At 46.5% G+C, this 25896-nt stretch overlaps 1 protein-coding gene across 1 annotated transcript in view; it reads right to left on the minus strand.

The window, feature by feature from the left end:
- COL9A3 (collagen type IX alpha 3 chain) overlaps positions 1-25896 on the minus strand; it is an 87414-nt gene that overhangs the window by 42764 nt on the left and 18754 nt on the right. Inside the window, exons 5-10 of the mRNA XM_075901075.2 lie at positions 24055-24108; positions 11249-11284; positions 8297-8320; positions 7579-7632; positions 6257-6310; positions 4599-4640 (exon numbers count right to left, since the gene is read on the minus strand). Coding sequence (XP_075757190.2) covers positions 4599-4640; positions 6257-6310; positions 7579-7632; positions 8297-8320; positions 11249-11284; positions 24055-24108 — 264 coding nt within the window. The remainder of the gene's footprint in view (positions 1-4598; positions 4641-6256; positions 6311-7578; positions 7633-8296; positions 8321-11248; positions 11285-24054; positions 24109-25896) is intronic.

Raw genomic sequence — 25896 nt, forward strand, 5'->3', positions numbered from 1 at the left:
AGCCGAACTAATTTATGTAACTCCAGCTACATAAATACCATAGCCAGAGTCAATGTACCTGAGGGGTCTACATCGCGAGGGGTCAAAGGGAGACATTCTCCCATCAACTTCCCTTACACTCTGCTGGACAGCATGGAAGAGTGATCAGTGGTTGATTGAGTGGGTCTCCACTAGCCATAGCACCAATTCTCTGGTAAGTGTATACAAGCCCATGGTGCTGTCTACACAGAGGCTGTGTCTAGACTACATGCCTCTGTCGGCAGAGGCATGTAGATTAGACAGATCAGCAAAGGCAAATGAAGCCGCGATTTAAATGATCGCGGCTTCATTTACATTGACATGGCTGCCGCGCTGAGCCGACAAACAGCTGATCAGCTGTTTGTCGGCTCGCCGCTAGTCTGGATGTTCCCCCTTTCGACATCAAAGCCCTTTGTCGGCAGCCCCGTTATTCCGCGTGGAATGAGGTTTACCAGGGCTGCCGACAAAGGGCTTTGATGTCGACAGGCGGAACGTCCAGACTAGCGGCGAGCCGACAAACAGCTGATCAGCTGTTTGTCGGCTCAGCGCGGCAGCCATGTCAATGTAAATGAAGCCACGATCATTTAAATCGCGGCTTCATTTACCTTTGCTGAACAAACAAATCTACATGCCTCTGCCGACAGAGGCATGTAGTTTAGATATACCCAGAGAGTTAAGTTGGTATGACTATATGGCTCAGGAATGTGGATTTTTCACACACTGAATGAGGTAATACTGATATAGGTCTGCAATGTAGACCAGACCTGAATTCTTTTTCCAGCTCTGTATAGCTTGAAAGCTGATCTCTCAGAAACAGACATTGGTCCAATAACAGATATTACTGTGGAAGCCATTTCATATTTAGCTAGAAGCCACTTCATATAACAGAAGCCGTTTAAGTTTCTTGCTTCTGCACGTACACTAGAGAGTGAACTGACCTTCACCGATGTGAGAAAGGCCAGAAGGATGAGCTGTTGGAATGCGATAATGAACTGTTTTGAGCTGGAGCTCTCACTCCCCGAATACCTGTTTCTTTCTTGCTGATACTAGTTTATCTTTTAAGTTTGCTTTGATTGAATGCCCTGACGTCAGACTTGTTTGGTTAAGGGTATAAAATACTAGCATTAATTTGTATTGGGCAGCTTTACTGGGCCCGGTTCTGCTGGGTTCATGTTTGGCTCACTTTGTGCCTTGTTGATCAATAAAGCTGTTTGTTAGCCGCCTAAACACAGAGAAGTCTTTTGCTTTGACATTACCTTCCCCACCTTGTAGCTCTCAGAGCACTTTTCATCAATAGAACTCAAGCACTTTACAGTGGAAGCCAGTATCATTATCTCATTGTATAGACGAGGGAACTGAGGCATAGGGAGATTAAGTGACTTGACCTATATCACCCAGCAGGCCAGAGGGAATGGAACTCAGATCTTCTGAGTCCCTGTCCAGTGTTCTATCCACTCTGAAACACTGCCTCAAAAAAATCTGAACATTTCATGGAAAAAAATCTGACATTTCCCAGCAAAACTGTAAACATACACAGTCCAGTTCTAGTTCATAACCCCCAGGTTGCTTCCGATGATGCTGAAATCTGTTCTGTGACCTAATTCAGGAGGTGGATTAACACACAAAAGAGGTAATGGGTGCCACTTCTTAACTCTTTTCAACAACAGGAAAGTATTTATTTTCAGGTCTAAACTTAGAAGGTGGCCTCAGGGGTTCCCTCAAATTTTTTTCCATCCCTGTGCAGAATAAATTTTGCGATGTGCACCAAGGCATGTGCAGATGTGCACCACTAGTATAAACACATACTGCTTGCTCTTGGCATTCTTTTTATCAGCTGGGCAGCATTTGCATCTCTCCTGGGTGGCTGCCCAAGTACGCAGTATAAAGGGAATGCTGCATCAAGGCTTGAGAGCAACACATGAAATTAAACAAAACTCGGTGCATAGATGGAGACTGTAATCCAGGCTGTAAAATCTCATAACAATTTTAGACACCCTCTGTTTACATGTACCTAGGAGTGCAGGACTAGAAGGAACCTCCTAGGTCACTGGCTCTCTGCTATCCCAGCATAAAATCCCGTTCATATACTTACCATGCTCCACCTTAAAGCTAGTTAGGTTATTTCACCTCACTGTTCCTACTGATGCCTCTCTCCTCTGAGGGTTAAAAAACCCTTCTTCTTCAGCATCAAGACAGTCACCTACTGTACATCTCAATCAGAGCGGCCTGCCTGGACTGAAAGTAATTATATGGTCTCTTCTAGCTAGACCTCCTAACACTGACTGTAGCCCTGGCTGAGTCTGGGCAACATAGGGCCTAGAGACATCAATGCTGAATTCAGTGGGCTCTGAAGCAGGCCTGAAAACTCCTTATTCTAAACAGAACAATAATATTTGTTTACAGTAGAGATGTAAAAGGTTAACTGGTTAGCCAGTAAGCATCACTAGTTAACCAGCAGTCTGCCCAGGCTGAAGCAGCTCCCCCACACCTGACCACCGCAGGCTATCTGAACTCCATTAAAACTATATCATTTAACTGTTTAACATTTTAAAGGGGTATTTACCTTCCTAATTTACAGCATACTGATCTTGTTCTACTGGAAACCTGGTCTTCAGTCATGCCAGCAATTACGAATACACTTAGAATCATAGAATCACAGAATATTAGAATTGGAAGGGATCTCGAGAGGTCATCAAGTCCTGTCCTCTGCCCTCATGACAGGACCAAGCACCATCTAGATCATATCTGATAGATATTTATCTAGCCTGCTCTTAAATATCTCCAGTGATGGAGATTCCACAACCTCCCTAGGCAATTTATTCCAGTGTTTAACCACCCTGACAATTAGGAAGTTTTTCCTAATGTCCAACCTAGACCTCCCTTGCTACAATTTAAGCCCATCGCTTCTTGTCCTATCCTCAGAGGTCAAGGAGAACATTTTTTCTCCCTCCTCCTTGTAACACCCTTTGGCTATGTCTAGACTACATTCCTCTGTCAAAAGAGGAATGTAAATGTGGCAAATTGAAAGTGCAAATGAAGCATGGATTTAAATAGCCCGCGCTTCATTTGCATATTCGCATCTGAGCGCTTTTTCAAAAAAAGGTTTTTCTAAAGTGAAAGCACAGTCTAAACAGGGTTCTTTAAAAAACAACAACCCTTTTTCAAAAGAACCCGTATTCCTCATTTTTTCAGGAGTATGGGTTTTTTTCGAAAAAGGGGTTTTTTTTTTTCTGAAAGAACCCCATCTAGACTGCGCTTTCACTTCAAAAAACCCTTTTTCAAAAAAGCACTCAGACGTGAATATGCAAATGAAGCATGGGATATTTAAATCCACGCTTCATTTGCACTTTCGATTTGCCTCAACTACATTCCTCTTTCGACAGAGGAATGCATTTTAGATGTGCCCTTTAAGATACTTAAAAACCGCTAACATGTCCCCCCTCAGTCTTCTCCTTTCCAAACTAAACAGTTCTTTCAGTCTTCCCTTATAGGTCATGTCTTTTAGACCTTTAGTCATTTTTGTTGCTCTTCTCTGGACCCTCTCCAATTTCTCTACCCACAACTTGACTCCCTTTTGAAGTTGTATTAATCTCACCTGATCAAAGGAAAAACTTCTGCATAAGAGTTCATAGGAATGGGAATTTAGTTATAAATGAAGAAAACTCTCAACGGAGTCTTAAACTGTGCCTGGCATACATGGGAAAGTCTTCTAGAATTTCACAGGGATTAAATCAAAAGCTGTACAAAAATTTAACAGGATTCTATAGCTAGTACTTTACAAGAAATAAAGAAGAAAATCATGTATAGGGATTTGTAACCTTTGTAATTCTGTAGCAGGGAGAGAATTTTCTATTAAATTCTATAGGATGGCCTAAAAATGACTGAAAAGTTGTTTTGTATCATATTTCATAAATCTTTTCCACAAGGCAATGTCAACAAGCTAGAAGGTGGAGTTTTTTTGAGTATTCTAATTAGGAAAGCAAAGAAGCTGTCATAACAACAGCTGTGAAATCTTGAAATGTCATTTATATCTCTCATTACTTCAATGTCTGTTTCATTCCTTTGAAATAAAGAAATCAAGACATTTGCTCAAAAATGAAAGAACAAACAAGGCTTATGCCTGCGGAAATAGGGGTTGCTGCCCATGGAAATAAATAGCACAACAAATTTGACCTTTTCTGGTTGAAACAGACGCATGAAAAATTGTCATCTGTTGCCAATCGCTAAACTTGTTTTTATTAAACAGGAATGGGATTAAACACATGCAAAATCAACACTAGGAAAGCCCTGATCAGATTCAAGTAAAATGGCAAGGAATATTCTACAACAGCCCTAAGATATCTGCATACTTGAAAGAGCTCTGATGCAGTAAACTTTTATACACCTGAAAGACATTATCCGCACAAACAGCTCCATCAATGTAATGGGATTACTCTCATAGGTAAGGCTACTCCTGGGCATGCTTGCATGATCTAGCCCTGGCATATTAAAATAAAGCTATGTTTGCCCAAATCCATATATTAAAATTGTGTAAGGGGTTAAGTTAAAGATGTAATGCTAAAATATAAAGAAAAACTTACCTGAAGGTCCCCAGTGCCATCAGGAAGAACCCCTGGCAGGCCCTATAACCAAGAACATTTGGATTTTTAAATAGATCAACACAAAGGACCAAAAGGAATGTTATCTCCAGAAAACATATTTCATTAAGACAGATATTTTCCACTTTCCCCTTAAAGCACTGTACAAACATCAATGAGTTAGTGAGGTCAACCTATTTGCACTCCTTTTTCAGGGAACAGCACTAGGTTGAATGGCTTGCCTGTGTCACCAGGTAAAGTCCACTCCTGGGCAGATGGCCAGAGCCAGGCCTATGAACCACTTACGTCCTCCAGATATATGGATGAAGTAAGTCGCCCACCTCAAATCAGTGGCAGAGTTAGCAATAGAACCCCAAAATCCAGGAGCCCTGGTAGCTAGTCATGCACTGTAACCACTAGACCATACAGCTGCCAACGCTGTGACCATTAAACAGACCAACACAGAGGTGTGGTTATAGCTGCGGGGTGTAAGAAGGTAACATGTTTTCCATGGAGTAAATTTCCCCAAGATTGGTGTGTTCCAAAGAATGTCCCTTTATACAAGTGGAACTTTCCACTTGCTGTCTAATGCAAAGGTCTTTAAAGGAGGCTCATGTCCTCAGTTGTATGTAATTACCAACAACCCGACCCTCACAATTAACCTAACACTAACTTTTATGTATTGTGGAGTACGTCTTATAGGCACTTAACCCACGCTTGACACAGCATGGCATCCTTCCTCCTCTAGGGGTGGCTGGAGCACACAGGGGTTAGGATACTTAGTACAGGCGGCCCCCAACTTGCAACACAATTGGTTCCTGGGGAAGTGCTGCAAGTCGGGGGTGTTGTAACTCGAACCCTCATTTATGATAGGCACCGTGCGCCTTCGTAAATCCGGGCTGAGGACATAAGTTGGGGGTTTTCGGCCCCTTCCGCACGTACAAAAATGGTTGTAAGTGCGAGGAGTCGTAACTCAGGTGCTCGGAAGTTGGGGGTTTCTTGTACAACTATAGCTAGCAGAGGTGGCTGTTCTAACTCATGTAGTAGAGGCTCACGCTTCTTAGATTCACAAGTTAAATCCTCACAGCTGGGAACCCACCCAGAAGCATGGCATTACAGGAACACAGAGTTTGACACAGCATATCAGACAAACATGCCATCTAACACAGGCTCTTGCCTCCATCCTAAAGTAAGCAGCTCTTCCGACAGAAGTCAGGTATCTCTACAGTATCGCACTCAGCACCTCACCCAGTCCAGCCCCAAGACCAGCTGTTCTTGAGGAAGGTGAAGAAAAATCCCATAACAACATGGCCAATCAGACCGTGCTTACCTAGCAGGAAAAATCCTTCCAGTGATCAGCATATGCCCTGAAACCACATGGCCCTGAAACAACATGGCATTGCATCCCTTCACCCCTCCCCACATCAGCAGGAATAACAGTCAGTCATAAGCGTGGGAAATCAACAGTCCTGGCTTTCCCTCTAACGTATCCTTTTTCACTTGTAAAGAATACTTCAACTCACGCAGGAGCTTGAACCTAAAACAGCAAATAAAATGCAACTGCCCTGCCAGCTCCTTCCATGGACATCAAAAGAAGATTCCAAAAGTTGTATCAAGTTTAGGTTTCTTCATGATTATTACACTGAAAAATTACCACTTACTGGAGGCCCTGGAGGTCCAGGCTGTCCTGGGAATCCCGGAAGACCTGATGGTCCCTAAAAGAAGAAATAAATAACAATTCCCATATGCACTCTGTGTAGACTCTTCCTTGGGAAGAGGCATTCGCTGAAAGACCTAATCCCATTCCCACTCAAATCAACAAATGTTTTGCCGGTCAAGCCAATGGGAGTGGGGCAGACCCCATATACTCTATGGCTACATCTATATTGCAGGCTTATTGAGCAAGAACAGCTGTTCTTGTGCAAGAACTTGCCGGGTGTCTACACTGCATGCATGTTCTTGCACAAGTAAATTTACAGTACAGCGTTGGAAAACAGGGCTTCTTCCAAAAGAGTTATTCCTCTCCCCATGAGGAATAAGCCCTCTTGTGCAAGTGCTCTTCCTCAAGAAGGCAGTGTAGACAGGCAACATGATTTTCTTGTGCAAGAAACCCCTGTGGCTAAAATGGCCATCAGAGCTTTCTTGCACAAGAGACCGTCCACACTGCCATTGACGCTCTTGCGCAAAAGCACATCTCTTGCACAAAAACACATGGCAGCGTGGACACGCTCTTGTGGAAGACCTTTTGCACGAGAACTCTTGCGCAAAACAGTTCTTGCGCAAGAAGCCTGCAGTGTAGACGTAGCCCATATGAGATGAAAGAAGATGAGAAACTTTTTCTCTGGACAGTTTCACCATATTAATAACTCAAATGAAAACCTGTCACGTGCAATCATATTTTTTTAATGTGACATAAGGGGGAGTATCTAGAAAAAACAGTGAGCACCAGCATCTCTTTCCGCCTATGCTTTTGTGCCTGTAAAAGGAATTGGAAGTACAAGCCAGAGTATTTGCACCTGCATCCCTGCAGTTATAGGCACAAAACCTCAGGATTTGCACTTCAAAACATGAATGCAAGTTTTGCAGGTGATTGCAAAAGGACGTATATTAAGTTGCTTCCTGCCAGTGACACACAAGCTCCAGGGGTGACGTATCCCCTTGCCAAAAAGCACACACACAATGGGGTCCCCTGCTACCGTGCGGACAGGTGGCATGAGAAACAGGCTCTGCTGGCAGTTACCGCTTACATGCACTGTAGACGTCAGCCACTAGAGGGCAGGACGAACGAACACACTTGGCAGCTCTGGCATGGTAGTTAACACCTGCCCACTGCATTAGCTAGTACTGGGAATGGCACCTCCTGCTGGTCTATTCCCAGCGCAAGTGAGGTGTCACACGCTCATTAACCTTCCCCAGAGCAACAGAAATAGAACTTGTTTTTCCCTGGCTGCAGGATGGTTCAACAAATGGGAATTAAACTCACAGTTGGCCCCTGGAGTCCATTTCCACCGGGGAGTCCACTAGGTCCCGGAGGCCCCTGTAAAACAGAGTCAGAACATTACACAGGCTTCTCGAGCTCTCATAGTACAACAGCAAATGCTTTACATTGCTCATCCTTGTGCTCAAGTATTGGCCCAATCTCACACCTAGTTGGCCAGATGCTCCTGGTACCAATACAGATGCTCCTTGGAGACCTGTGCTCAAGAGGAATCCCCTTCTAGGGGAAAGCAGGGATGTTCCCCCACAGTGCTCTCCTCGGCCAGGAGGTGAAAGCAGCTTTGAGTTTTGCCCAGGAGACCCAAAAAGCCATGGCAGAAATTGGTAAAACCCACCCGTGAGAAAGCTGCTGGGCCCAGTTGCTGCTCTAATTTACATCAGCAGCCAAACCAGGCTCCAGCTGTGTAAAGGTGGCATCAGGTCACCCTTCACCAGGGCTCCACACCCACTAGCTCTAGCGCAGCTCAGAGCACTCAAGGGTCTGGGTCTGTGGGTGGGTTTGGGGAAAATACCAAAGAGGAACAAAACCAATGTAATAATGTAACCCTGCCCTCCGCCCTTTTTGAGGCCTGCTCTACTCTTAACACTGAAGTCAACTTAGCTACCGTTCTGTAGTGTGACTTTTTCACACCCCTGGGCAACGCCGCTAGGGTAGACCCAACTTTCTAGTACAAACCAACCCTGGGAAAGATGCTATTACTTACCGGAGGGCCTGGCAGCCCCTTGCCCTGCAATAAAAATTTAAAACAAAGATCATTTGGGAACTGAACAAAAAACATGGATCATTGTATCAAAAAGATCCATTTCCCATTCCCCCCTCTAATGTTCCCCAAATCCCTATGATTCTAATTTACAGTCAGAAAGTGGAGCCAAAGAGAGTTACTAAAACCTAGAGTTATCGTCTGTATTTTGTGTTCACTTTTCATTTTTGTTGCCCGTGGGCTAGTCTCTGCTCTCAGATGCACCTAGTGACCTATCAACATCTCATGGGCACATGCGAGGGTAGACATCTACCTTTCCTCCTCTCTTGTAAAACGCTTGTAGTTTTCTCTGCAAATCTTTAGCTATGGAGAAGCCATGTCCCCAGGCACTGTTTAAAAGCTACATGAAAAGAAAGCCCCCTTTCTGGGGGTCTGAACGGAAATTTACCCTCTCCAACAAAATCAGGGCAGTGACCGAGTTAAATGGCATCTCCAATGAGCAGCAGCTGCTGGCCAGTAAAACATGGCATTTAAGGGCGATCAAGAGATGGGTTCCAAAGCCAAAAGGGGCCGCTGTGATCGCCAAGTCTAACCTGCACTAGAAAATCAGCAGGCCACGTCACACGTGGGTGACGTAGGCTCTTTCATCTCGCCTGTTCTGACAGCCCATTGAAACTGACAAAGCCGCCGGAATGCTCGACTCTTTGTGCATCTCAATATTCTGCCTCCTGCGCATAGGAAGGGAGGAACCGCAGGAGCAGAGATGTTCGTAACAGGCTACAGCATCAGCGCATGAGTTAGTCGTGCCTGTTAGCCCCTTGGGCTGAGAAGCTGGATTCTTAATACCACAATAATCACCACCTTGGAAAAGGCTATTTGATTTTTCAGCATTAAGGAAGCAAGGTTTTTTAAATGCAGCATTTCAGTAGGGGAGCTGGACCTTAAACACATGTCCATAATTTATTCTCTATGTAAGCTTTTTTTGGGGGGGGGAGAGAGGTTGCTTTGTTACTAAGGCCGTGTCTCCCCTTGCTGGAGGTTTGATGCTCTGGCGATCGATCCTTTGGGGTTCGATTTAGCAGACCTAGTTAAGACTCACTACATCAACGGGCCACAGGTGTGAAACTGACTTGAAGGCTGTGGATTTGATGGCTCTAGGACTATGGAAATCAGGTACTAAACCAACATGGGTGACATTTTCCATTGACCTCCATACTTTTGAGGTACATTGATTTGCCTGCACATAAACATATGTTTTTCTTTCTGGAAGAGTTCTATAGACTTCGGATTAGTAAAGAATGCTAAGGGCACCCCTGTTGGTGCCAGAACTCCCTGCTGTTGCAAGGAGTAAGAGAGTCAACCTCCCACTATGGGGCTGTACCAGAAAAATCGGTGCAAGATACATCGACTCGAGCTACACAATTCACAAAGCTGGAATTGCGTATCGTGCGTCACTTTACTCCTCCAATGCAGACCCGGCTTGAGATATCCATCCTGATCAACGTGGGTTTAGCTCTACATTTTTCCTTAATACCAGCATCCAAATAGCTATGGTGAAATGCGACTCTCCAGTAAACAGAGAGATCTTCCAGCCCAGTTCGCTGTGTGGATTTCAGAATTATTATAATGTATCTGAGGATTCTTAACCAGCTGCAAGGCTCAACAGGCTGAACATTCTGACATGTCCACCTTTTATAGGAACCATGCTGCTTGGTTTATACATGTATCAGGGCCTGCGCCAAAGCCCACTGGGCCAAAGCCCTCTTCAATGAGCTTTGGATTCGGCTGTGGACAACTTGAACTGGTTTTATGGATTTTCAATATAGACGTTTTCTACACTTCCCCCATGCAACAGTTCTCCTTAGTACATGAGCTCCTGTTGTCTTTGAGCCCTGATGTTTATTTCAAAACAAGACCCATCTCATTTCTTGCCTTGTGATCGGACTCCCCCACAAAATGAGACTGCTGTTATCAAATGGGGCTTTGCTGAAACTTTACTGTGGGGAATTCAGCACCTCATAGACTCATAGACTTTAAGGTCAGAAGGGACCATTATGATCATCTAGTCTGACCCCCTGCACAGTGCAGGCCACAAAATCTCACCCACCCCTCCTAGAATAATCCTCTCACCTATATCTCAGATATTGAAGCCTTCAAATACTTTGAAGACCCCAAGATGCAGAGAATCCTCTAGCTGTGATCTGTGCCCCATGCTACAGAGGAAGGCGAAAAACCTCCAGGGCCTCTGCCAATCTACCCTGGAGGAAAATTCCTTCCCAACCCCAAATATGGCGATCAGCTAAACCCTGAGCATGTGGGCAAGACTCATCAGCCAGACACCCAGAAAGTTCTCTATAGTAACTCCTATCATCCCTCCATTGACCTATTTCCCACTGATAATGAATGGTCAATTAGTTACCAAGATCATGTTATCTCATCAAACCATCCCCTTCATAAACCCATCTAGTTTAATCTTGAAACCAGATAGATCTTTTGCCCCCACTACTTCCCTTGGAAGGCCGTTCCAGAACCTCACACCTCTAATGGTTAGAAACCTTCATCTAATCTCAAGTCTAAACTTCCTACTAGCCAGCTTATATCCATTTGTTCTTGTGTCCACATTGGTATTAAACTTAAATAATTCCTCTCCCTCCCTGGTATTTATCCCTCTAATATATTTAAAAAGTGCAATCATCTCCCCCCTCAACCTTCTTTTGGTTAAAGTAAACAAGCCAAGCTCCTTGAGTCTCCTTTCATAAGACAGGTTTTCCATTCCTTGGATCATCCTAGTGGCCCTTCTTTGTACCTGTTCCAGTTTGAATTCATCCTTCTTAAACATGGGAGACCAGAACTGCACACAGTATTCCAAATGGGGTCTCACCAATGCCTTGTATAATGGCACTAACACCTAAATTATTCTACAAAAGAAGCCTGCAAATCCTCAGAGTTACTTACTGCTGGTCCAGGTGGTCCTGCAGGTCCTAAAGTGCCCTATAGAATTAGAAACATGAAAATGTGGGTTAATGGGCCAGGCTCCTTCACATAAGTAAAAGGGGGCTTTCCAACCCATCATTCATTCCATCCAGAACGCACCAGATTGTGGGATCTCTTCCTCTGGGGAAGTTAAGTAGCATCTTAAAGAAGCACCGCACACACAGAAAAGCAAGAGTAAAAGACCTGTTGCCATGTCAGATTAGTTAGCCGATTCAAGGACATTCTTGATGTTCAAGACCGAGCCTCCAGGAACTTTTCTCCTACTGTCTGAGGCATGTCTACACTAGGAAACTATTTTGAAATAACCCAAATCATTTTAATAACTCCCAAAATAACAATCGAAATAGCATGTCCACACTATGGGGAAGCCTCAGAATTAGTCTGTGGCAGGCTCCTTTAATGTGGATGCACTACCTTGACTTAGAGCTCCAGGAAGCACTGGCGAGTAATTAGTTCAAATTACGCTGGAGAGTAGTTATTTCAAAATAGCAGCACTGGAGCATCCATACTACCACTGTTTCAAAGTAACTATTTTGAAATTAGCATTATTCCTCAAGGAAAGCAGGAGTACAGATTTTGAAATAAGCAGCCCATTACTTCGAAATAACGGGCTTGGTAGTGTGGTCGCTCTGCTTATATATTCGATCTAAGGGGGGTTATATTGAAATAAAGCCCTAGTGTAGACCAGGGCTGAGAAATCTCTGAGCCCCATTTAAAACATTCGACTTTCAAGTTAGGCTTAATATGGAGATCCACAATACACAGGCCACCGATTAGTCATTGGGAATCTTTAACGTTTGCCACAGATATAGTGAATCTCACTGGCTCCCATTTGAACCGTCCCATTTCATGACTACTTCATGCCATAGACCCAAAGGCTGTTCACGGGCCTGGGACCCAGCCGTACTTTCTTTTATTAGTTCACACATTTTCCATTCAAGCAAAGATGCTCGGATGTGACGACTTGTCCATTTTTGCCAGCTCTTCTGGTGCCATTTCCCCCTCGGTTTTGCATTCCAAGTCTTGTGCCGGATTTTACAGACTTACATTTTACTCTAAAATCAAATCACTGACTCAGAGTCTCTAAGTTCCTGCTTCATTAAAGATAATCCGAACGACAGATGCGTCTTTTTAATCCCTTTGCTGTGTTCTAAAAGGGCCGGTGCTGGAAAGAGCCTATCAAATTAATCACCACTGAAAGCTCTGAAGCAGACTAAATGGAAATGGAAAAATGAATGAACACAATGTGATTCTTCTACGATTGAACACAATGACCAGCAGAATGACAGGCCTCCTGTAACTTAATCTCTCCCCTGTTGCCATGTGAAGTTACAGGAAAGATTTGGGCTTATTCACACTGGTGTGGAGGACAAGCGCATTCTCCTCTATTCGAAGCAACTGTGACTAATGGTGGGTGCTGAATCATACCGTTCCCCAGCCATTTTCCCTACAACTATCTGGAGGCTCTGAGGGCTTATCTACAAGCACAGTGAAGGACTGGCTATAAATAAAACATTAGCCAGCAATACGATGAATATCACAGCATAGAGGATCATTCAGATGAATGCCACCCCCGGAGGACTGCAATGACTAACCGGGTTGTCATCCCTACCTTCTAAAAAGTGGCAACGAGTTAGAATTTCTCGGAGAAGACTCTGTGATATCTAGGGTCTTCACTTCTGCAGGATGGGAGCTGCAAAACGATTTGGGGTGCCCAAATGCCCAGCGTCAGTCGTTTGCCTGTGAAATTAACCTGCCTGAAAATCTACACTGAACTGTAACAGTCAGCAACAAGCCATAGTGATGCATCGGCTCCTAGAGCTTTAGGGAAGATTTACGCTGCACATGAAACCTAGGCTCTGAATCGGTTGGGATGTTAAAAAGCAGCTAATTAGGTAACCGTGTAGGTGGTTATGCGGTTAGCTCTGCGCGGGGCAGCAGCTGGTTCCCCACTGTGCATTGGAAGTCAGCTTTTAAGCCAGCTCCCAGCACACACCGGCTCCCGCCTGCTGCCGGGCTCCCAGAGAGCTGGCTGCCACCCCACACTGTTGCCTCTGATACAGTGTAACCGTTGATACAAAGGCTTTTAAGCCACCTCTCGGCCCTGCTCCCAGGGAGCTGGCTGCCGCTTCATGCTCCGGGCTCTGAAACAGAGCCAGAAACATGGAGTGGTAGCTGGTACCCTGAGAGGAGCCGGCATGTAACCGTTTACACAGTTTCACTGTTACATCCCTAATCCACACACAAATCAAACTGACTCCAGTCAGCCAGTTTTCAGGTCCCAGGTTCTAGGACATTACCCGGTTTGGGAGCAGGATGGGTCAGCCCAAGCCACACTGTGACTCAGGCCCAAACCATGTCACTTTGCAGTGTGGACAGAGGCGAAGCCCCACAGACCCAAGCCAGACAGTCTGCAGAGTGCACAATGGATATTAGCATGGCTGTGTGAGACCTGAACTTAGCAACTACAAGCCCAGCTTTACAAAGCAATGTGGAGGCTCAAGTCTAGTCCACAAGCCTGGATCCCACCGCAGTGTAGACACACCCAGCCCCACTGACAGGGAAGAGGGGCTTGATGGGGGAGTTTCCCTGGGGCCCAGCAATTCAAAGGGACCTGTGGATCTGGCCCTCACTGCCGCAGCAGCACCCGGAGTCTTCAGCTCTTTAAATTGCTGCTGCAGCACTGCACTATGTGCTCCATGTGGTTCTTAGGGCTGCCTGGAGAGGCGGGAATGCCATACAGCACGTTCCAGGTAGTGCTAGGGAGAGGAGACACTCCAGGTGGTGCTAAGAGCTGGCTGCCCCTTGGGCCCGCCCCTTCCACCTGAGGCCCCGCCCCTTCCACCTGAGGCCCCGCCCCTTCTGAGTTAGCTATTACCTCTCTATTGTCATATCTCCAATGACCTTAATCTAGACACTTTTTAGACAACAGCTGTAACAAGGAAGAGTCCCCTAGGAAATATCATTGTACATGCCGAGCAGCGGAAGAATACAGAGACATCGCTGAATGGCAAACTGGCATCCCAGTGAGACTTCTCACAGTCGGGTCCTAAAATCTCAATGCACTTTCAAAGGGCTTAGCTTGCAAGTCCCTTGTGCAGGCCGATCATTGTTGTTGTACGAGGAGGTCGCTATAGAAGGTGAACGTCATCGTCCGCCTGAGCAGGTGGGACTCCGTCTTGCAGGGGCAGATCAGGGAACCACACGCTTGGCAGTGGGCGCTGGTTACTACGGCGTCCGATGAGGTTTAAATAAAGTGCTCTGTGCTTGAGGCCCCCCCGTCTCCTCCCCTGCTTTGCCCCGACAAGCAGCCCCACTGAAACCAGGCAATTCATGTGAGCAAAGAGCTCCCCCACAGGCCCAAACGAACTGCTGAGCAGGGCCAGCCCAGGAAAATAGCAATGGATTTTTGCAGATGATTTAACGGATCGTCGTGCCGGAAGGAGGGCTGGCAGGAGGAAGCTGCGCAGCAATTGAAGACAGATGAACCCTCATAAACCAATGATAATATTGAAAGGCAAATAATGCGGCACCATGAAAAGGAGGCAGGGCCAGAATACAATCTGATACACAGGAAGCCTGAAAAACACCCCAGTGGCAGCTGCTGGCTTTAGGGCTGCTTTGCCCCACATTCTCTGTCCCAAGGCCCCCTAAAGCCAGCCACAGCAGGATCATCCACCGCAGAGGAGCATAGAGCTCCTACATGACCCTCCGTCCCTATCCTCGGAGTCTGTGCAGGCAGAATGTGCAGGGAAAACAGAACTTGGCTTCCCTACCCCTCAGCAACACCCAGCTGCTGTATCAGCCCTGTAGGATCACTGACAGCCACTCACTCAGACCCTGGGTGCACAGCCAGCCCGGTGCACAGCCAGACCAGGATGTAGGCAGCACAGAAGGAAGCTCAAAGCCCCAGACAAAGATGGGGCCAGTGTTTTCAAAGCCATTTGCAAAAGTGGGAAGGGGATAAGATGGACTGGAGCAGACCTCCCGCAGAAGCGAGTTCCACTCCCAAGACCGGGGTGGGCAATAATTTTTAATGTGAGGGCAATGCCACGAATTTGATAAGTGGCCACGGGTCTCACACGTCCATGATATGAATGGAAGAGGTACGGGGGGCTGGGATGGAGGATGGGTGCAGAAGGGAGCTCCGGGTAAAAGTCTGGAGTGTAGGAGGGGATGTGGGACCTGGGAGGGAATTTGAGTGAAGGAGAGGGTCGTGACCTGGAGCAGGGGACTGAGGTGCAGGGTCTGGGAGAGGGCATAAGCGCAGGAGCGGGGGTGCAGAGAGTTTGGGTTATGTGGGGTAGAGGAGGAGGCAAAAGATTGGGGGGATGGAGAGGCTGGGATGCCAGAGGCAGGCTCTGGCCAGGAGACACTTACCTGGGCAACTCCTGGCCAGCAGGTTCCTTGGCCAGGCTCCCTGCCTTCCATGCCTCTGCAGACCTCTCAGGGCAGCTGGCTGCAGGGGCCGGTGTGCTGCTCTGAAGGCTGCGAGCTCAAGGGAAGAGAGAGGGGTACTTTGCATGCTGCCTGTTCTTCAAACAGGGAGCTCCCATTGGCGAGATTGTGCTCCCCCCGGGCTCACAGCATTCAGAGAGGCACGTGGCCCTGCAGCTGGCTTTTTCTGAGCCACACACGGGGTGGGGTAGGCAGGGGGCCTGCCTCAGGCTCCTGCTGGGCCACAGGCCACATCTGGTGGCTTGGTGGACCAGCCCATGGGCTGTATTTTGCCCATCCCTGCTCTAGATGCTCCAGCTGTTTACCAGTGAAAATGGAATAGCTTAATTCTTATTTTGAATGACTCACACACACACGGGCACGTGCACACAGGACTGCTCGCTACAGAATATAACTTAGTGAGTGACGAAGCACCCAGGAACTAAGAGTTTCTATAAGTCTCTGCATGGGAAACTCATGTGGGTGTAATACACCACAAGGTGGATTTGAACCTGGGACCTCTGAAGCTTAGTATAGGAGCCTCTACCCTCTGAGCTAAAACCCAGCTGGCTCTCAGTGCATACTGTAGAGGTCTTTTGGGCTTATCTGTTGCTGTGCTCTCGGTGCCACTGCATGGGAGAGTATTTAAGAACAGGTTAGATAGACATCTGTCAGGGATGGTGTAGACGGAGCTTGGTCCTGCCTTGAGGGCGGGGGGCTGGACTCGATGACCTCTCGAGGTCCCTTCCAGTCCTATGATTCTATGTCTACACTAGCCCCCTAGTTTGAACTAGGGAGGCTAATGTAGGCATTCGAAGTTGCAAATCAAGCCCGGGATTTAAATATCTTGCGCTTGATTTGCATCTTCCCGGCTGGTCGCCATTTTTGAAATTTACAAGTCCGGATTAACTGCCCACGTCTTCACGTGGCAGGGACCCGGTAGTTCAAAATAAAGCCCTTAGTTCGAACTACCTGTTATTCCTCCTGGAATGAGGTTTAACAGGTAGTTCGATTTAGGGCTTTATTTCGAACTACCAGGTCCCTGCCGTGTGAAGACGTGGGCAGTTAGTCCTGACTTGTACATTTCAAAAAATGGCGACCAGCCGGGAAGATACAAATCAAGGGCAGGATATTTAAATCCCGCGTTTGATTTGCAACTTTGAATGCCTACATTAGCCTCCCTAGTTCGAACTAGGGGGCTAGTGTAGACATACCCGGACAGTGAACCACACTAGGTGTGTGGGTTACACGAGCTCCACAGAAACTGGTTTAAATGTCAATCTCAGGATTTGGGCCTAACCTCCGTAGCTGAGTATTTTTTAAATTTTCCTATTTCACCATTGTTAGCCTTTGGAGAACAATTAATTGGTCCAAATAACACATCTGGCCTTCCCACAGTATTGCTACCATCTGGGATATGAAATAGCATCAGGAGACCAAATCTCATGTTCTTTCAGTCCCATCCGTGGCTCTGTGAAACTTGAAAAAGACAATGAAAAGAATAAACACACAAATATTAGACCCTATGCCTACAGCCTTGCAAATCCACCGAGATCCCTTTATTCACATCTACGCTCATCTTTGTGGATGCGGATAGAAATGTTGTATCTAGAACCATGCAAATTTGCGGACATCCACTTCATATCTGCTGGTATCCAGGTATCTGCTGATCATTTTTGCAGCTGCGGATACCAATTTTGCATCCATGCAGGGCTCTACCCAGGCCCGACCCTCTTTTTTACTGACAAGACTTTTGCTTAAGTTTCGCTGGTGTATATTCTCAAAGTTCTTGGTCTATTCTTAAGCAGACAGGAGATTTAGCTGAGACAGAGTAGGGAAAATAGAACCAGACAGCTGGTAACAGCAGGTTGCTTTAATTATTAATTGTAACAAGCATGATGGAAGAGCTGAGGAGTAAGACAAGTGCCACTCTTATTCAGCGTGAACGATAGCGAGATCTTTTGTTTCATGTACCAAGACAGGCCTCACGTTGAATTTTTCTAAGCTGTGTTGATGCTCACGATGAAGGGAGAGCTGCTTTGTTCTCCAACCCCCACGGCTCTTTCCTGGTACCGCTATTGTTCTCAGCTGCTGCGATTCAAGGGGAAAGGCAGCACTCCAAATAGCAAACGAGGAGGTGACAGCCTCAGACCCACCACCAGCTGTGTATTTATTTGCAGGACCTTTTCAAATGAACGCGCAGCCAGCAAAATCATCGTCCGTGTACACCGGAAGCCACACGCAAGTGGAGCGCTCCTCTGAGACACTCGTGACTTCCAGGAAGCTCAGGCTCACAAAACTCTTGCACAAAATCCAGGCCTAATTTGCATGTGCCGTTACCATGACAGCACACGCAAATGGCCAGTGTGGAGGGCCGCAATTGTGCATGGTGACTGCACATACAAACTAGAGCAGCGGTTTTCAAACTATGGGTTGTGACCCAGTACTGGGTTGTGGGATGTCAGGCGCTGGGTCTCCTTGCTGCAGGGTGACCTGTGGGGGTGCTAAGGCCTGCGCGCCCTGGTACTCTGGACTGGGCTGTGCCCCAGAAGCAGCTGGCAGCAGGCCCAGCTTCTATATCAGCTGTGGCCAACTGAGCCTTGCGAGCTGCATGCGGCTCTTCTCCCCCCCGCAAGATATGGCTCACAAAGCCCCCCCGTGGCTCAAAAGCCACCCTTGTGCCCCCAAGCACAGCCCTCTCCTCCTGGCTCCCTGTGCTGACCTGGGCAGGGGAGCCATCCAGCGTGGCCATGAAAGCTGCAGAAATAAAGATGGCGGTAGGAGCTTGCTGTGACTAAAAAGCCTCAAAATGCATTTAAATGAGGTTTCTTAAAGGGGCAGAGCCTTTTTTTTTTTTGCTCGACAACTTTGCCCCGGTTCTTTGTGCTGGATTCACTGCTATCTTGGCTCTTGGCCCAGAAGGGGTTGGCCACCCCTGTCCCACACTCCCATCGACTGGGAACCTGCTGCTGGCTACTTCTTGGGTGCAGCGTGGTCTGCGGTGCCAAGAGAGGCAGGAAGCTGCCTTAGCTCCCCCACTGCACCGCTGGCAAGGAGCCGCGCAAGGGAAGCCACCGCCATGACACCCCGAAAGCTGAAGCTCTCATCCTCAGCCCCACCCTGGAGCCTATACTCTAGTCAAATGATGTTGGGTCGTGGGCATCAAACATTTTCTTCAACTGGGTCATGAGAAAAAAAGTTTGAAAACCACTGAAGAACCACTGCACCCCAGCATTGTGAACCTAGCCCCCCCCCCCATTTTTCAGAAGTTCATCAACACAATTCTCTACTTATTATTGAAATCAGGCTGGATGCCTAAAACCCCTATGAAACTGGCTCCCACCCCAGGGGCCCTTCTCCACTCCCCAGGGAAAAAGCGTGATGGTCAGGCAGTACTTGTGGGATTTCCTCCTGGCCTGGGTGAGTTTGTCTGGCTTACAGGGGTGCTGTCACACTCCAATTGCCCTGGCTGTTACTGTTCTTTTTGGAGTTGGAGTAGGGGTGTATTTTTTTTAATGCACACTGTAGAAATGGTGTGTGTGGCAGAGAACAGCCCAGCGGAAACACTGACACAATGCACCCTAAGAGCCCCATTACGTTCTATTGAGGAAATGTGCATGTGTTCGAAAAGCAGCCTGTCAAGAGATACAGTGCGTGCTCCTCTTTCTGAGCTTGTCAAATTAGGCTGGCATGAACCGGAACTGATAAAAACTCATGCGTGCTACCACCCAAAATGCAAATGTACCAGAAGGGATTTTTCTATGTGCTAGGATTTTCTAAGGGGGCAAAAGGTGTTAGGCACCTAACTCCCATTGAAAGTACATGAGAGACAGGAATTAAACTCTTCCAGGATCCTTTAAACATGCCTGTCTTAGGGTTCAGAAGAGTTCTGATGCCATTCACGTCATGTCCTCTCTCCTGCCTTTCCTCGCTCTGGTCCAGATTGCTGTCAAGGGTGGAAGTACTACAATATGATAGCCACGTATGTGAGATCCACAGAACCTTCCTTGGAAATAGAAATGAACTTTATTTTCAGAGGGATTTAAAAGGAAGGCAAGAGACTCTCACTTGAAGCTAAAACTTGGCATCCCTCTAATCTGTCATCCAGGAAGCCACTATTTTAATTCTGAAATATCAGAGGAGGGGCACTTTCCAAGTCTGAAAAGAGTCAGAACTCGTATCCAGAGCAGAGTGTGAGAACAGGACAAATGGACCAAGCTGGAAAACAAGCCAGTTACCATTTGTCAAAATGTCTAGTTTGATGATTACAGGAAGCACGGCCATCCCACCCCTGGCTCCCTGCATACCAACCCAGATTAGAAATGTTTTCCCTTATTAAATTTAGAGAGGATGGTTAAGCAGACACATTTCTGAGCACCTAAGTGCCTCATTAAGAAAAATCTGGCTAGAAATAGACCGTAATCCAATAAAAATCAACTCCGTTGCAAATGTCAACTCGGACATTGTCCTACTGCACATTACTCAGGTTTTATTCTGATCGCGTTCATGTTTAACACAACCTCCATGAGCACTTATGTCTAGAAGACAAGCTAGACACCTCGGCTACGTCTAGACTGGCAAGATTTAGCGCAAATACTCTAAACGCAAGAGTGTTTACGTTAGAGTATTTGAGTAAGAGAGCATCTATACTGGCATGTGCCTTTGCGCAAAAGATTTGCTTTTGCGCAAAAGCATCCGTGCCAGTGTAGACACTCTCTTGCATAAGAAAGCTCCGATGGCCATTTTAGCCATCGGGCTTTCTTGTGCAAGAAATTGATGTTACCTGTCTACACTGGCCTCTTGCTCAAGAACAGTTGCACAAGAGGACTTATCCCTGAGCGGGAACGTCAGAGTATTTGCGCAAGAAGCACTGATCTCATATAGTAGAATGTCAGTGTTCTTGCACAAATATTCGTGGCCAGTGTAGACAGGTGGCAAGATTCTGCGCAAAAGCAGCCGCTTTTGCGCTAGATCTTGCCAATGTAGACACAGCCCTCCTCTGTAAAAAGAAAATGTTGAATTCCTGGCATCTTGTGCTTTAACCCTGGATTCTGTGCCCACTGTAATCAATTGCAGAACTCGCATTGGCCAAGTGCAGGTCCTTAATACATAGCAATAAAGGCTCCATCTACTTTTTGTTGGTTATAGGTCAAAATGCAGGCCAGGAGCATGATGATGCAACTCCATTAAATTGATTTTAATGCTGTGTTTTCTGACTCCATTTATTCTCCTGGTAGCTTTGTTCTTTCTCTTATGATAGGAAAATGATCTTGCTGTAATTTGTTACCCTGGGGCAATATTATTTCTGAATATAAATGGATACAACCTATAAAATGGCATTGTAAATTCAGGCATAAATATGAATTAATATGGGTTCTTCAAAGGAGCCAAGTCTTGGTATTTGCTCAGAAATCCACTGAAGCCTTGATGCATTCTACATCGCATACAACATGAAACACTGAACTTCAAACATCCTTTTAAAAAAACTTTAGATCTCCTAAGTCTTTAAAATCTTTGGGTGTCAGTAGCTAGCAAAAATGTGATAATCCAGATAGTCTCATGGCCAAAATTAATTGTTTTCCTGTTTAAAAACGTCTTAGCGTTGACTCTGCCTTTGGTATCTGAACAGTCCTACTATTAAAATCCAGGGGCTATGTGGATGATGGGAGTCTATGGCAGAACAGACCTAGAGCAGGGGTGGGGAATCTTTTTGGTGGGGGCCCCTGACCCACAGTAAAAATCAGTCTGAGGCTGCACACATGTGAGAAGCAAGGAAAAACCCAAACCCTCACTGATGTGGCCCTCGTCTGAGAAGGAGAGGTGGTGAACCTATGATCCTGGAGCCGGATATAGACCCTGGCTTGCCTGGATCTGGCCCCCTGAGGCTCATGATGCCCCACCAGCACTATGCTGTAACTCCAGCCCCCTCCTGCCCCACACTCCCCTCGCACATCAGAGCCGAGGGGGCCAAGGGTAGTAGATTTTGTGTGCTCCAGCCCTGTGTGGGGCAGGAGGGGGCTGGAGTTACAGTGTAGGCTCCCCAGTGCTGGTGGGGCGTCATGAGCCTCAGGGGTCCAGATCCAGGCAAGCCAGGGTCTATATCCGGCTCCAGGACCGAAGGCTCACCACCCCTGACCAAGAGTGTCAGAATTTCTGAATTATTTCATTAGGTTGCTTGCCTAGCCAAGAGAGGCAGCCTTTATGGGAGCACAGTAACGTTTATTAAAAAATACGGTAACAAGCTGACAGCCTCTTGTGAATACACTGCCATATGCCAATGCACCTGTTCGCAGTGACAGCCAGAAGAGGTTTTTTATCAACAGAGGCCCAAGTTTAGGAAAGCATCCTTATTCAGAAAAGTACTTAAGGCACGTGCTTAACTCTATGCACGTGAAATCAGTATGCACAGGCTTATATTGCATTGACCGCAATGGATCTTACGTGCTTGCTTGAATACAGGCCAAAGGAAATGTAGGATAACAATGCCGTGGTGCTAAAGCTCTGCTTTCAAATGCAACAATGTCTTCCCGTGCTTTTATTATGCCGACTAAAAGGAGACTTTGTAGATGGATCACGTCAGATTATGCATCTGACGAAGCGGGTCTTTGCCCACGAAAGCTTATGCTCCTACACTTCAGTTAGTCTATAAGGTGCCACAGGACTCCTCGTCGCTTTTGCAGATTCAGACTAACACGGCTACCCCTCTGATACTTGTCACTATAGAAAGATGCTGTAAACTGTAAATATCAACAAGCCTCAAGCTTGCATCATGGCTACAGACTGGTCGGTGTTCCAGACTGGGGAACACACACCTAATCTGAGCGCATAGGTAAGTAAGATCATTGTGTGCTAATCATGTATTTGCAGACTCCAGCTAAATGCTTAAAGTGTGAGTTACTTTGTGCATACTAGGGACATAAAATCCTGTTTAATCGGTTAACTGGTTAAACATCACCTTTAAACAGTTAACCAATTAAAGGGGAGGTGAGGGGGCGGGGCACTGCTCCAGCCCAGATAAGCTGGAGTACATTCCCCCCCCGCAGGCAGGGGCTGCTCTGGATGGCCAGATATCTGCGGCGGGCCCTGTGGGGCTAGAGCAGCCCCCAACTTATGGCAGCTGGGGAAGCCGCTCCAGCCCACACAGGTTAACCTTTCACAACCCCAGTGCATACACAACCCCAGTGCTCAGGTACCCAGTCTGCACATGGATGTTATGGGTGTGTGAGATCCAATGGGCATGTGTAGATGTGGGTAACAGAGCATGCAACTGAGGCACAAACTCAATAGGGTTTTGTGGCCCAGGGCTTCCCACATTGAAAATTAGGGCTGGATCCTAGAAGGTGCCAAGGATAAAACTCTCCCTAGCTGCAATGGGAGCTGAGTTAAGCCCAGGGTGAGAGCATCAGAACACCCTCCCCTCCCCAAAGGTCGCCTCTTGGTGCACAACTTCCTTCCAAGCCTCCTGTTTTTATGGACAAGGGCTGCCGCAGAGAGGGAGTCTCATGTGGAGAATGCCAGCACAGGGGGGAAGCAGCTGAGGGCAGAGTTTTGCTCCCTCACTGACCATACTGGAGAACCCAACCCGTTGTATTACTTCAGGCAGGCATCTCCCCTTCCCACCATGCCCTTTTGCAGGGTTCCTATTCAACGGTATTTACATGACATGAAAAAAAAAATCTATCGTGATTCTGGCTGTGAAGGCTGACACACCCATGCTGATGCAACTAATGCCATGACCACACCAAGTGTCACCAAAACACGGGAATTAATGAAAGGCACCCATCTATACAACTGATAAAAAAAGCAGTAGAAAAAAATAACATGGCTCTGCACTCAAAACACAAATATAGCCCTAGTATTAGTATTTGGATAAACCTAGAGAGTTTGTTAATTGAATTTATATTGTACACAGGCTCTCTGAATGTTTCAAAGAGCTATTTATGCCCCACAATATCACAAGACAAGATCTGCTAATGGTGTTTCCTCTTGCAGGACAGCCAAGACTAGCCACATACCTGAGGCAATTAGAAACAAGACCGTGAAAGATGTCAACACGCAAACACTAGACCCTGTGCGAAACCCTAGATCACAGTCACACGGGGAAGAACAATTCTGGGGGATGAGAACAGCCGTTGGATTTGAGCACAAAAGGGGTGTACAGTGCCTAGCACAATGGAGAACTGGCCCATTACTAGAACCCCTCAGTGCTATGGTTATGCAAATAATAAATAAAATAATATTCCAAATGTTGCCAAGTTACAAAGAGATCTGAAATAGCCACGGAGCAGTAACCTTGAGAATATTAATTTAAACAAAGTTCTGCTACTTACTCGTTCTCCTGGTGGCCCATTTGGTCCGGGCGGGCCGTCGGGTCCTGTTAAACCCTGGGAGGGAATAAAAGGTGAGGATAAGCGCAGAGACGTCAATAGAGCTAGAGCTTGTTGGAAACCCTAACCAATATCCCTGTTAGAGACAAGCGAAGGGAGTCGGGTGCCCAAATCTGATGAAATCCCCGCTGCCACTCTCCTCCTCTGAACCAGAAACAAAGAACAGAACTGAACATATGTGGGCTTCTCCTGCTTGTTTATCAGCACGTCTTCTGAAACATCCAAGTCTGTTATTGTCTAACCACAGCTAAAATTTGGGCCAAATTTCCAATACTACGGTCAATGGATGCTCCTGTAGTAGCCCTAGAAACTCAGTGTTGTGCATGCAATTATCTGATTTGCATATGCAAGTGCTAGTGTTAGCATGCAGCCGGAGTATGTGCGTTCATTCAAGGCTCCCGTTGCACCTCCTTCTGAACATTTTGGCCCTTGCAGGTTTTGTCCTACTTTCAGGCTCAGATCCCTAGTCAGATATTAAAAATAAAGGTCTCCATTTAATTTGCTGCTCAAGTAAATGGTCAAAACATATGCAGTTGATAAAGAAAAACTGTTATTCCATCCGTTATTTAATTTAAAATAGTTGCCGTACTGATTGATGTAACTGTGATAAGGGGGTTAACACCCATCACAAACGTGAAGAGAAAAAAATGAAGAGCCACGTGTTTCTGTGTCTCACAACCTGTGAGGTTCCACATTATGGGACTCAGTGCCAGTACTTAGCTTTGTTTAAGAGAAGTGCTAGAGAGTGTGATCCTGCAAAAACTCCAGTGGAACCGCTCACAGGAATAGTTACTCAAATGTCTAAGTCCTGGCAGGATTGGACCAGCAAGCACTTGACATACATTTTGTAGGATCATGATAAGTCAGACAGTGCAGTGACAACATACACACATGTCAATCATGTGCTGCGGTATCATGAAGGGCTTCCCATACTTAGCACTCGAAGTACTATCCTACTCCTTGAGTCACCTGTTTCTTGGAGTAAAGTGCTATTGAAGGGCAGGTATGGCTCAGGACGACTCGAAAAGCACGTATAGATTGGCAGGACGCTTTCCCGCAAAATCACTTTTTGCGGAAAAGCGCCTGTGGCCAATCTAGATGCACTTTTCCGCAAAAAAGCCCCGATCGCCATTTTCGCGATCAGGGCTTTTTTTGCGGAAAAGTAATCTTTGCTATCTACACTGGCCCTTTTGCGCAAAAGTTTTTCGGAAAAAGACTTTTGCCCGAACAGAAGCAGCATAGTATTTCCGCAAGAACACTGACAATCTTACATGAGATCATCAGTGCTTTTGCGGAAATTCAAGCGGCCAGTGTAGACAGCTGGCAAGTTTTTCCGGAAAAGCGGCTGCTTTTCCGGAAAAAGTGGCCAGTCTAGACACAGCCAAAATGTTTACAGTGTCCCTCAAAAGCTCCAAGAGAAAAGTTTTGAAGGTCAAAGTCTAACATGAGAAGCGGTTCAACCTCTAGGAGGGAGGGAGGAAGTCAGACAGATGTGGCTGCAGAAAGGCACCATTGGCTCCTAGACTGGATCCACCGGGGGACTGGAAGGGAGAGCACGGCTGGGGTCATGGAGTGACTGAGCTAGTAACAAAGTTAGATGGAGTGGAGTGAGGCCAAAGAGATGTCAGGAAACCAGGATGGCGAACAGGAACTGGGATTTGGAGATCAACCCAGGATCAAGTGATGAAGGATGCGGGGAGAAGGGTCACAATTCCTAGGCCAAGAGTGATCTGGCTGCAGCTTTGGATTCTTGGAAATACCATGATCTGGAATTTCAGATCATAA

The sequence above is a fragment of the Pelodiscus sinensis genome, chromosome 17 (genome assembly GCF_052426305.1).
Source record: "Pelodiscus sinensis isolate ZL-2025 chromosome 17, ASM5242630v1, whole genome shotgun sequence".
NCBI classification, from domain to species: Eukaryota; Metazoa; Chordata; order Testudines; family Trionychidae; genus Pelodiscus; species Pelodiscus sinensis.